Source organism: Barbus barbus, assembly GCF_936440315.1.
Source record: "Barbus barbus genome assembly, chromosome: 44".
NCBI lineage: Eukaryota > Metazoa > Chordata > Actinopteri > Cypriniformes > Cyprinidae > Barbus > Barbus barbus.
Genome location: NC_136722.1, coordinates 25,333,813 through 25,348,171, shown reverse-complemented (window position 1 = coordinate 25,348,171; position 14,359 = coordinate 25,333,813). Strand labels below are relative to the sequence as shown.

General features: G+C 33.3%; 1 protein-coding gene across 2 annotated transcripts in view; it reads left to right on the top strand.

Annotated features, from left to right (window-relative positions):
* xylb (xylulokinase homolog (H. influenzae)) overlaps positions 1-13,339 on the top strand; it is a 37,135-nt gene extending 23,796 nt beyond the window's left edge. Inside the window, exons 19-23 of one of the 2 annotated variants that reach the window (XM_079406824.1) lie at positions 2,715-2,794; positions 4,125-4,154; positions 6,152-7,152; positions 11,472-11,686; positions 12,723-13,339. In XM_079406824.1, the coding sequence (XP_079262950.1) occupies positions 2,715-2,794; positions 4,125-4,131 (87 nt within the window). In that variant the 3' untranslated portion in view covers positions 4,132-4,154; positions 6,152-7,152; positions 11,472-11,686; positions 12,723-13,339. Of the gene's footprint in view, positions 1-2,714; positions 3,412-4,124; positions 4,155-6,151; positions 7,153-11,471; positions 11,687-12,722 lie in introns of those variants that run through there. The other variant, XM_079406825.1, reaches the window with a different exon arrangement.
* Positions 13,340-14,359: the final 1,020 nt, after the last annotated feature.

The window sequence follows — 14,359 nt, the reverse complement described above, 5'->3', positions numbered from 1 at the left end:
GTAAAGCTTTTAATGTGTGATTATTTACTGTGAATTTATTTTGATATGTAGTTTTGGTTGATTTTTGTTTGTATGTGTTGTAGCGCTTTGAGTTTAAGAATGGCGCATTACAAATTAAATTTATTATTATTATTTTAAGTGCATTTAAATTTAACTTTAAATGCATATGATTTATTTTTAAATGCATGTAATTTAATTAGTTTAAATTTTAAAATTGTATTTATTTATTTTAATACTCTTACTAATTAAGTAATTTTATTATAATTATCATTTAGTCTTCACATTATCATTATACTTTTAATTATACATTTAATGTTTTAAATTATATTTTTAATTTTTTTATGATTTACTTCATTTTTGCTTTTCTTCAATTCACAAACCCCAGTTTGAGAAACCCGGCTGTGGAGGAAATTAGAGTATTTTGCATAGTGCAATGAACTCTTCTATGGAAATTTGGGTTTCTCTTTGTTTCTGGACAAGTAATATGTCAAATGTAAGTATGATTTGTTATAATGAAGTTTATATTACGTTTTGTTTACCTGTCAGCGTTTTAACTACCTTCCCGATCACAGCTGAAAGACTGACAGCTCTATTTAGCAAAAGGCAAACTGAAGGAAATATCCCATCATGCTCTGTGAAATCATTACTATGCATGAGTTTGGCAACACGAAGCATTATGATCCGGTTTTTCTGAATGTTGAAGATGTAGTTTGTATTCGAGCCTCTGAGGCCTCAGATGATCGGATGATCTGGAGCTTGACGTGTTTTCCACAGAAGAAAGAAAGTCATATGGAGTGAGTAAATGATGACAATATGATCATTTTTCGATAAACTCTTGTGCCTCTATAAATGTCTCGTCCAACACGTATCAGTTGCGTTTGCGTGTTGAAATGCATGGAAGCCCATTTCCAACACATCAGAAAAACAGAAGTCAAGTCTAAGTAGTAAGTCAAAACTATGAGATAAACACTCAGAATTATGACATAGTTGGGCATAATTAGAATATAAAAAGTTGAAATTGTAACATAAAATGTTGAAAACTTTTATGCTGCTATTTTCTATCTTTTACATAACAATTTTGACGTTTTATCTCATAATTAAGATTTGGATGTCATAATTTTGACTCTTTACACCACAATTATGACTTGTTTTAATTACAATTTTTAATCTCATAATTGACTATTAATATACTCAGTCATAATCTTTTTGTCATATTTATGATTTAGTATGTTGTAATTGTGACTTTCTCTTAATTATGATTTTTAATCTTATGATTTAGTGTTTCATAATTTCAACACTTAATGACTTTTTAATCTCATAATTATCTTTTTGTTCAAATTATGATTTGATGATAACTGGCATAATTTCATTTGTTTTGTCATAATTGAATGTCATAATTGACTTTTTATCTCATAATTATGACTCAGTATTTCATAATTTTATCATAATAATGACCTTTTAATCTCATTGATTTGTTAAAATTATAACTCAGTGTCATAATTTCGATTTATCTCATAATTATAATATATGTCATATTTGGACTTTTCCACATAATTTTGATTTGTCATAACTTTTAATTGTATAATAGCTTTTTATGTCATAATTATGACTTTTTTTCTCATTATGGCTGTCATAATTTCCATGTGTGATACAGCAATATAATTATGAACTTTTGTTAATTTTGACTTGGTGTCATAATTTCAATTTATCTCATAATTATGACTGTCATTATTTTGACTTATGCCATAATTATTATTTTTGATGTTTTAACTGTGACTTGGTGTTTCATAATTTTGACTTAACTCATTTTTGACTTGTCGTAATTGTGACTTTTATCTCATAATTCTGATTTGCTGAAATCTTCCAGAGCTGAAGGGAATATAACGCGGTTCTGTCTGAAACACCTGGAAACAGTCTGTGATGTAGAGTTGCATTATTAAGCTGAGGGCAGGCGGTGTCGTGTGTCCCGTTGACTTGTGCTGTATAAATTAGAGATGTGCTTTTGATGATATGACTGTGTGTCATACGCAGGCCACTGGTTTATTATAACTGGCTCTGACCTCCAGCTGCACATTCAAACAGCCTCTGATTACATCTCGTTATCCTAATGTCCTCTCTGTGTCTCGTTCCCTTTCAGAAGAGCTGGAGCTTATTTTCTCTTTCTTCTGTTTGCATTGTAGTGCATTACAGGAAATTCTACTAATGTTTAGATGGAGCGACTCCATGACATTTTAAAGTCATTCAGAGCTCATTTATTTATTTATTTTCTTTTTATTTATATAACAGCGGAGTCTTACAGAATATTTGCGGAAACAATATTTTGCTAAAATTACTAAAATAAAAATCAAACTAGATAAATACATATTTAGTCTCTAAGCCTTTAGAATAATTGAATAATTGATAATTTCCCTGTATATCAGTGTGAATCACTCACAGCATCTTACATGAGTCCGTCTCTGTCATGTGACACAAGCACATCCAGACACACAGCGAGTTTTTGAGTCAAACACTGAACGATACGGCAGCATATGGTGGAAATAAACTCCCAGATGAATTCCTCAAGGACAGACGACAAACCTAATACAGCCCTAAACCACATTACACAGCAGCAGAGGAACAGGAGCTGAATATGGACTGATCTTTTATTCTGTGATATTGAAGAGTTTTCTGGAGGTGTTGAGCTGTTCATTGACGTGTTGTTGGTGTCGTTGCAGGTTTATGAGCCGCTGATGCTCAGATACGCAGCGCTGGAGGATCAGCTTCTCAAAGATCATCAGAAATCACTCCATCTGCTGTGAGACCTCCACAAATCTCATCTCTTCATGCAAACAAACACAGATACAGCTGCATCATAGTAACTCAGAACGATTGAAAGGAATGATTTGTAGCTGTGCTTAAATCAGACTTTAAAAGTCAGATTTTATCATTAAAATATTTTTGCTCAAATTTAGTAGTTAAATAAACAATGCTATTAACTATTAAAATAAATTGCACATTTTTGTAGTACATCTTAACTACAAATTAAACCTTAAATATAGATGAATTTATTATGATTATTTTTTTTAATCTCATGACAACAACATTAGAAGCTTGAGATGATTCCTTGAATCATTGTTAAATGGTATTTAAAAGTAATATTTTAGGATTATTAAAATATTAAGTAAAATAATAGTGATATACTGTAATTCAATGATAAATTCCAATGATAAATTTTTTGTAATGCATTAAATACAAATTATAAATATTTAATTAAATGTATGACTAAGAATAAAAACAAATATCTCTAAACATATATAATAATGCTTATTAGTATTCATATTTTAGTGCTGTCAGAGGATTAATCGCATCCAAAATAAGTTTTTGTTTATATAATATATGCGTGTACAGTGTATATTTATTATGTATATATGAATACACACACATGCATGTATATATTTAAGAAAAATATTTTGTTTATATATTGAATATATTTCTATATAATATAAATAAATGTATATTCATGTAAATAATTTCTAAAATATATACTGTGTAATTTATATACATAATAAATATACACTGTACACATTATGTAAACAAATTTTTTTTATTTTAAATTTTTATAATAAATATATTTTTATATAATTTTATATAATTTTTATTTTGGATGCGATTAATCGTGATTAATCTCTTCACAGCACTATAATATTTATATTAAGTAATTAATGCTTCTAAAGTGGTACCAGTTAATTTTGTTGAATTTAATAACAGCAGAGGTTTGAAATCTGCAGAAGTGATGTGAATGCATTGAAGTAGATGTGGTTTTCATATGAATCCAGATGTTTTTGATGCATTCAGTCTGTCTAGATAAACACGTCAATCATGTGATCAGATGCACTTATTCATGACCTGCTGTAAAGGGACTCCGTTGCATAATAAAGACCTGTTTGCACGTGTGTTTGTGTGGATTTATCTGTGCACCTGTGAACCAGAGATACACAGCAGATCGAGCATCAGCCTCAGGTAAATACTGCTTTCTTCAGGTTTGGCCATTGCTTTGTTTAGGAAAGGTTTATCTGGTTCAGTAGATCAGATGTTGTAGTTCTGAGGTCTGTTTGATGTTGATTCATGTTCCTCTGTGTCTGCAGCATCTGAAGTGATGTTCTTCTGTGATTCAGGTCAGTTTCTCTGATCTTCTTCAGTGCATTCAGTGCTCTTAGAGATCTGATGTATTTCAGCTCTCCAGCTCACGTTGTACAGAAAAATAAAAAGAATTAATAACACCGTATCAGTGCTCTTCGTGTCCAGGAGGGTTTTTCACTCGTTCAGACCGAGTGTGTTTGACCTGAGATGAGTTGATGGGTCTTTGACGTTTAGCTTCTGTGTTTGTGCGGCTGGAGCTCGTGTTGTTTTACATGAATATATGTCAGAAATCAAGATTCAGTTTGTGTCAATCCATTAGAAGTGGACTGTGTGTTTAAAGGAGGAATGAATATGTAGCCTAAATAACGAAGCATTATTGGTTAATTTTCTCAGTGCAGACGGCAGCAGGGCTTCGTCAGTGTAGATTGAGGTTGGTCTGATTGGACAGATGTTTATTGTTGAAGTACATCACATGATCTTTTTTTCTATCATTTTTACTTGATGACGTAATGTAAGTTTCTCCTCTGAAGTAAAGCTGGCAGTGATCGATCTGTAACGGCTATATTTGGGATCTTTGTTGCTATGGATACTGATTATTAATAGCACAGTGATCAGATTTATCACAAACGACTGTCTAATGTGTCAAAGCAGTCGATCAGAGACGCCTTCATCATAATCATAACTCAGTCAGAGATGTTTTCAGCTACACTTTAATGCATTTTAACTTGCATTATGCATAAAGGCTTTTGGTAAATTTTTTACGGTTTTGGTTTTAGTTAACAATTATAGTCTTAGATCGGAGCAGTCTGTGTCCTGAAATCATGTCACACGTCAGTATTTAGTTTTCTTGATTTAATGTGTGTTTGCAGTATGCAGCTTTCACTGATGTGTTGCACTAAAGCTCTAAACTGAGAGTCAGTGACCAGCAAACGCTTTCTCTGCTGATCATTAGTTTAATTATGTGTTTATATCTGGATGGTCAGTCCTGACATGAGTGGAGGGACACAGATGGTCAGTTCAGCGGGGGTCAAACAGATACGAGTCTAATCTCAGGCCATCCTGCAGCGCTCAGGGCCTCAGAGATCTGTTTAAACCCGGGTTAATGCTGCATCAGTTTAACTCATCTACAGCATCTAAACATCTGAAGCGTCTCTCCATTACACTCAAAACAAAACAAACTCCAATTCTAGTCCAACTCGAAATCGCATGTGATTTATTTTCCTAAACCAGTTCATTGCAAACTTGACTTCATTGGTCAGCTCAGTCACACAGACACCTGTCTGGACAGCTTTGTGCTTGACTGGTTTGGGAAAAAATGCATTGAAAGTAGTTAAAGAACAAAATTTGAGTCTAAAAGTGTTTATGTTTGAACTATGTTGATGTTTTTGAAACCATATGTATTTTAATATCTGTCCTTTGCCGTTGGAGTTGCATTGTAGGAGTTTAGAAAAAATCTAAATCTTCTGAAGCATTATAAACCTCTTTACTGCCACTTTTCATCAGTTTAATGCATTCTTGCTGAAAATATTAATTTCTTAAAAATATATATTTTTTTGTTAATATTTAGAATTAGATTTTATTTTTGTAATTTCTGTTTTCTTTGCAATTTTAGTTAGTTTTAGTAATTTTGTTGCTTTTTTAAAATTTTTTTTTAGATGTCTATACAGTTTTCTGTTGTTTATTAGGTTTAGTTCTTTTAGTTGTTTTAGTTCTTAAATTTAAATCAAATGAAAGTGAGAAATGTTGCAACTGGCTGAAATATATTTTTTCATATTTTATTTTATTTCATGTCTGTTAACATTTATTTCAAGTAACAAAATATTTTTAGGGTTTTGTTTTTAGTTATGGTTATCCATAAAGCAATATTATGGATTATGGGCTCATATTTTAACCTAAAAGCACGGTTTTAATGCTGAATGTGTTTCAGCTTTTGTCTTCTCCAGATGTTAACTGATGGACTGGAGTGGTGTGGATTATTGTGATGTTTTTATCAGCTGTTTGGACTCATTCTGACGGCACCCATTCACTGCAGAGCATCCATTGCTGAGACACTGATGCAGAGACACATTTCTACAAACCTGATGAAGAAACAAACTCATCCTGATCTCAGATGAACTGAGGGTCATTTTTGGGTGAACTATTCCTTTAAAGATCAGTCAGTCTCAGATATGTGTGTGATTGTGTGGTGATCTGGTTTGAGAAGTCTGACGCTGATGGAAAACCTCTGAGTTTATTGATGCTGTTCTCCGTGTCCGAGTCAATCTGCCTCACGCTGAGCTGCTCTCGCTTTAATGTCTGAGAGTTTAATGGAGCTGATTTCTGGAGCAGGAAGTGATTTTAGACTCAAGACGACAGTGAAGACGCTGTATTAACACGATCACGAGGAAAGCAGCTGCAACACAGACTGAACACAAACTGATGCTGAGTTTACTTTCAAACCATTTTCACTCAGAAGACATCGCGTTTCTGTATATTTTTGTCTAGTGTTAACTGCACACTGCAGAAAGTGATTTTTATTGTTTTCCATGCAGTACAAATATTGAATTGCTCTTAAATCAAGAAACATTTACTTGAGATGCAAAATTACTTTTTTCCCTAGAATGAATGAATAAATAATTAGCATTTTTATTTAAAACAAGAACAAATATCTGCCACTGGGGTCAGAAAAATAAACCGAACTCAAAAAGAAAACAAGTTTATTTTCCTGACCTCACTGGCAGATTTTATAAAAAAAATTATATTTGTATTTTGATTGCAAAATATCATTTTCTTTTCATCTTTACGACCCTTGGTAGTGTTTTGGTAGCACTGATCTAGAGATTATCTAACAATATTCACTCTCTTTCAATATATTGATCAGTTTTTGGCTACTGTGTCTTTAAGACTTGTATGTGAACGTACAGTAGCAGCACAATCTTTCAGACACATTTGGCTCTCATCATTTGTTCTTCTGCTGTTTAGGAACATGCTGTCCTGCCTTCTCTTGATTACCTCGTCGTGACTGAACAGGAGTTTCTGATCCTCCAGCACACGGTATGTTGAGATGAGAGCGATGAGTGTTTCCTCTTGCCGCAGGAAGTGCTCTATATTCTCTGCCAGCGGCTCATTAGTGAGAAATATTTCATTCGTATCCGGCGAGCTGCTGGAAAATCTGTCGCTTTATAGTGTGAAGTTACATCATCTCATCTCAGTCGATCCTCAGCTCTTCTGCGCTTCCCCTGTGGACATACAGTCAGGTTCATTGCATCTGATTAATATGCATCTTAATTAATCTGCACATACGCTTCTGCTGCTAATTTATGAGCTTTGCTCTGAAATCACATCAGATTTGAGGGAAATCTAGTTTTGTGGCCAGGGTTATTATAGTTAAATCCAAAACTAATGGGAAAAAATGTGTTACTTGAAATAAAATCAACTTTAACTGGGAAAAAAGTATTTTATAACATCATGGTAGCCTGATTGAGATAATCGGTTATTTTTAGCATCAGATATTATTATAGTTTGTTAATATTTTGAATGACTTTTTACTTTTATATTTTCTGTTTTCATTTTAATTTAGTTTTAGTAATTTTATGTATTTTTGCAATTGATATTTATATATTTTATTATATTTATATAATATTAATATTTACTATATTAATATATAATATTGGTATTTTTACTATATTTATATTAGTATATATTTCACTTATAGTTAAACTAAATCAAAATAATTTAAATATTTTATTTCAGTTAAATTTTATCTTGTCAAACATTGTTGATTACTATGTTATTAATTACTGTCATTTAATTATTTTCCCTTGATAAAGTAAGAGCAATTAAATACTATTGAACAATTCTATATAAAACAATAGTGAATTTAACAAAAATATGTCTTTAATGTAACCATCTCCCTTTAAATACTTTGGTCGGTTAAAAAATAATTTATTCAATTTTATATTATTTATTTAAAAGAATTAAAGCAGAATTAATTTGAAAAGAATTTAAAAGCAGTTTCATGTCTATTCTTTTATTGTTATTCTGGTTGAGGTTAATATTGGATTTTGAAATTAATTGGTGAAAAGCAATGCAATACTTTTTTAGAGAGAGAGAGTAATTAGTACAGTAATCTAAATACACAGGTTGAAGATGTAATTAATAGCTAGTAATGAATTACCTTTTTTAGAGTAACTTACCGAACACAGATGTCAAGTAATGAACATTTTTAATGGTTTTAGATATTTTAGTAGGCCTACATTAAGTTAAATTAAATGCAAAATGTTGCTTTAAAATACTGTAAACCTAGTGGACTGTCTGGCCATCCTTACATACTGCAGCAATAGTAGAGTAGTGTGGAAGTATTGAGAACACAGCCATGGAGACTGTACTAATGAGTCAAGTGTGTTAATAAGGCTGTTCATAATAACATGCTTCCATATGCTACAGTATGCAGTAGGGACATGCATAGCCAAATATGTTTGGAACAATGCAACTGTGAACAATCACTTTAAGGTGAATTATTACTGTAATGCATCTGCCATGCAATAAAAACGTACACTAGAAAGTCACCAGGGCAATTTCAAGGGCGAATTTCATGTGCATCAGTCGCATTTCCCCGCTGAAGCGAATCCAATAGAAATTGAATTCACTGCCAGTTCTGAAACTTGAGAGCAAGAGAATAAGTGTGTTTTCTCACTCAGAATGAAGGGTTTTAGCGTCTGAGCGTTCCTGTCTCTGCTGCATTACTCTTCAGTCTGACACGATGACAATGCAATGTGCAGAATCAGCGCGGCGCTGACACTGATTTATCCAGGATGGCACGCTGCCCCGTCTCCGGCACGCCTGACATGCTAATGCATCCCAATAAAATCAAACCTGACACTTTAATTGATCTGGGAATGCATAATTGGGAAATGCAAGGACGTGCATGTTATTTTCTGCATCAGATGCTGCTTTATGAAGGAAGATGATGACTAAAACATGTGTCTCTTGAAAAAGCAATGGCATATTTGCACGAAAGTGTATTTCCGATCTTTTTCACAGCTCAGGAGGCTTAAATGAGCTCTCAGTTATGTCTCATTCATCTTCTGTGTTTGGAATAGCATGCTATCCGTTCTGTTTCCACTGCTGGGTAGATTACTAACAAACTGTAGTCTGATACTGATTACAAATTACATGATGTACATGATTACTTATCCAATATCTTGCTTTGAGTGGGTTTATTATTAAAAAACAAGGAGAAATCAAATATAGCTATATTCCGTTATTGTTATGGATATCATGAAATGCATTAAACGTTACATTACTTTAGGGTTTCCCAAACTGGGGTAAATGAAAGAACTGCAGAGGGTTTACGAGCTAATAATTAAAAATATAAAATCAAAAAACATTTTGTTTTGTTTACCTGCATTTCAATGTAACCATTAACCGGCATCAGAGAACATGTGGATATGATGTTAAATTATTGAAATATTAACTTTAAATCACAGGGAAATATTTGTGTAAGTAAAATATCTACTTGCTTAATTATACGTCTTATATAATTGACCGAGAGTTGCTTTTCTCCCCAAATTCAGAAGCATGGATCACAAATTAATTCACATGACATTTACATGACCATTCTATATTGTGAATATGACACAGTAGAATTTTATTAGAAATGAAAACAATAGAGAAAAAAGAGGGAGAATCAGTAAATTATGAATAATATACTGCCAATGTGTGAATCATTTGTAATCATGTCATCCATAATAAAGTAACTGTAATCTGATTACAAGCACTTTAATGTGTGATATAATCTAATTACAAGTACTGGGAATTAGATTACATGTAATCACTGTGTATTTCTATGCAGCATTATTACAGTGCTTCTATAAGTATGCAGACTTTCTAGAAGTATTCAGCGTTTCTATTAGTATGCCGCGCTTTCTATAGGTATGCAGGGTTTTCTATAGGTGTGCAGGGCTTTTCTATAAGTAGGTGTGCAGGGCTTTTCTATAAGTGTGCTGAGTTTCTAGAAGTATGCAGGGTTTTCTATAAGAATACAGTTTCTATAGGTATGCAGGGTTTTCTAGAAGTATGCAGGGTTTTCTAGAAGTATGCAGGGTTTTCTAGAAGTATGCAGGGTTTTCTATAGGTATGCAGGGTTTTCTAGAAGTATGCAGGGTTTTCTATAAGAATGCAGGGTTTTCTATAAGTATGCAGGGTTTTCTAGAAGTATGCAGGGTTTTCTAGAGGTAGGCAGGTTTTCTAGAAGTATGCAGGGTTTTCTATAAGTATACAGTTTATATAGGTATGCAGGGTTTTCTAGAAGTATGCAGGGTTTTCTAGAGGTATGCAGGGGTTTCTATAAGTATACAGTTTCTATAAGTATGCAGGACTTTCTATAGGTATGCTGAGTTTCTATAGGTATGCAGGGTTTTCTATAAGTATGCAGGGCTTTCTGTAAGTATGCAGGGTTTTCTATAGGTATGCAGGGTTTTCTATAGGTATGCAGGGTTTTCTATAGGTATGCAGGGTTTTCTATAGGTATGCAGGGCTTTCTGTAAGTATGCAGAGTTTCTATAAGTATGCAGAGTTTCTATAAGTATGCAGAGTTTTCTACAGTGTCTGTGATGCTCCAGGTTCACTGATGCAGAAGAGTCAGGTTCAGAGTCGGTCAGGACCTCACAGAGAGAGATAAATACCCATCATGATTCACTCTCACACACATCAGCCCGTGTTACTCCTTCACTCCATCACGTAACCAGCGTGTGATTCCACTCTTATTATCCTACCAGAGCAGCTAGTGCTGGATTAGAGCAATGGATGAGAAAGAGATGTGAACAAAAGATGCTAAAATATGATCTTCATGTCGACGTCCTCATGTAAGAAATTCAATCTGTCACTGAGCTTTAGCTCTTTATCCATACTATTAAATATTAATTGATTAACATTTTTAACATGAATATTTAATATTAAGATACTGTAAGATACTACAAATGGGTGATAGTAATATTAATTTAATAATTAAATGATTAATGATGAATAATAATAAAAAAAAGATTAATAGTATTATTAATGAACAATTAATGATAATTGTAATTAATTACAACATATTAATTCAATATTAAATAAAAAATTATAATTAAATTATAATTCAAATAAAATATGAATCAGTTAATTCATATTTTAATATTAATATTTAATATAGACATGCTTTACTGTTCGATCTACAAGACGTTTATATAAAAGAACAGTGTGAACATTCTGCTAAACGTCTGCTTTCATGCTTCACAAAGGGAAAGAATGACAGTGACAGAATTGTCATTGTTTGGTTTTGCTGCTCCTTTAAGTGCTCAAATCTCTTTTTTTGTCTTTTTGTTTGGACACAGGCGTCTTCGCTGCATACAGCCTGTGGAAAGACCTGCGTCTGTGATGGAGGGACAAACATCCATCAGGACGGATCAGCGTCACTCCTGTCAGGGTGATCTGAGGGGAACCGGCGGCGGGTGACGAGGACGCATTTGTGTCTAACATGACGAATGGCTGCAGATTGCGGAGTCAACGTCGGCCTTTACCTCACTTCACCTGCTCTATATAATAGCAGGTCAGTCACCGGCACATTAAGACAATTAAGACGGCCCCGTAACCTTCTCGTCTGGCTCTCTACGTGAGCGGAAAGACTTCATGCCACCGGCCGCCATGACTGATGGCACCATTACCACACGAGCCGCTGAGATTACCCAGAATGACTGCTTAGCGAAGAAAGTGTGTGTTGGACTGAGGACTGTGCTCATATATGACTGGATTTTCCCTACTAAAATAGTGCTTTACTATTTAAAAAAAACAGTACTGAACCATACTTTGTAAATGAATAATTTCCAGCGATATCGCCGACCTTATTGCAAAGACACTATTTAAACTTATTGACACATTATTTTCCTTTTGTGATATTGTGCAGTGCTTTGACACAATTTGCATTGTAAAAAGCGCTATATAAATAAAGGTGACTTGACTTGACTTGACTTAAATGAATAAAAAAATATTAATATTATTTTGATCATAAAAGTTAATTTATAGTTTATTAACTAATGTTAACAGAAGAAACATTAAAATATAAAAATGAATTAGTAATATTTCTATTTTATAAAAATATATTTATATAACACAAATTTAGTTGATTTTGATTGCTTCCATTGTCCTCATTTGTAAGTCGCTTTGGATAAAAATGTAAATGTAATATTAATGTTGAAATTAACACATTCCAGCAAAGAACAGTATACAGCTTTCATTATTCTTAATGTTACAAATGGACTTTATTGTAAAGTGTTACCATTTTATTTCAACAGTCATGCTTAAAGATGGTCATCTTTACATATGTATACTCACAAGCCATGGCATTGAAATGACATGCATATGGATATGTACAGATGTGGCCATTAAGAATGCATGTTTTTTCACGTGGCTGCATGCAATTTGCGACGTGAGATCACAGCTCCCTGCAGCCACTTCTTCTGATTCTGCACCTGATGCACGGGTCAGCGTCACTGGAATCTCCTCAGCAAATGTAAAAGTGTTTGTTCCTATCTGTGATGTCACACTTCTTTCTCGCTCTAAACTCTGTCACGTTGTGTTTTTATCAGTGACTCGGCACACACAGACTGTAATGAAGGAGGAGTTTGTGACCTTGAGAGGACGGAGAGATCAGACGTGTTTATGGGCTGATTTACAGGGACTCATGATTTCCTCATGATGATCTATGGAGTGTGTGAGTGCAGACCGGACAGATGCACGGCTCTTCATCAGCCTCACAGATACAGCTTTCCTTCTGTCTGTTCACAGGAGAGGAACGTGCCACTGAAGGAGTTGAGGTTTACAGAGCTGGGTAGATTACTCACAAATTGTAATCCATTACTGATTCCAAATTACATAAAACATGTAGTTAGTAACGTAATCCATTACACATTTCAGGTAATATAATCAGACTGCTTTTAGATTACTTTTGACCTAACTCATTTATCACAATTATTTTCCCAAACTGGGGTCTGTGAAGGAACTGAAGGGGGTTTATGAGTTTAATGAAAATAAAAATGTTAAATTGAAATAAGTCATTATAAAATCAATCAATAAAAAAAAACTTACTAATAAAATGAAATATTGTATTTGTTCACCTGCATGTCATGTGACCATAACCAACGTCAGAAAACCATGAAAATGCAAATGTGATAGTTAATTATTAAAATATTCATTTTAAAATCTATGGGGTCCTTCAAGTACATATTTTAGGTGAAAGAGGATCAGATGAGAATTTTTCTGAATTTGTGCATTTTAATGTGTTTGAAAGACAAAAGCCTTTTTAAAGACACAGAAATACATGGTTAAATAACCTAAAGAGTGATAATTCAAATAAAAAATAATGTTCATCAGAAGTTGATGCAATATTGAAACGCTTCTTAAACCTGAAATGATTTTGTAAATCCAGTGGTCAAATGCTCTGTCGCCAGGTATTTGTGTGAATGTCCACAAACCTGGGAGACTTTAGAATATAATATTATATTATATATTTATTATATATACACTTCATTTAGTAATACTTAAATTTTATTAAGTAGTATTATTTAACAATGAAAATAGTTTATCATTTTTAATCTTAGGCAAAAATATTCATGTTTAAGAAAAAAAAAATACATATATATATATATATATATATATATAACACCTGTGGTTTGTCATTGATGATCTGAATGAATGAAGGACTTTGCTGTGTCTTTCTGCTGCAGAAGGAAACTCAAGGACATGAGGAAGGTGAGCAGAAAGCTGAATGGCTAAAGTCACATTGTGTCTGGATTGTCGGGAGCAGATTGGCATTAAATTTTCACAAGATTGCACAGCAGTATTTGTGCCGGACGTTTGCAGCATTAAACTTTCATGTCGCTACCGCATCGCTGAGGAAATTGACTTATGCTTTTTATTTAAAGGTGCAAACCAGGCCATGCTTGACTACAATCGATATATATATATATATATATATGATGACCTCTGCCACATCTGTACATTCAGATCAGATCCAGCCTTCTCATGCAGCCTGTGCCACTGATCAACAGGTCATTATTTATCATGCTTTCTCTTCCAGAACACTATATATGTAGTGGTCTCATATGAGCAGCTTTGGGTGTCACAGGTCAAACTGGTTAAAGTTTCTGACTCATATTTTCCCATCAGGAGCAGGGATTGGATTATAATGACGGCAGCAGTATTTGTGCATTAGCTTAATGTACAA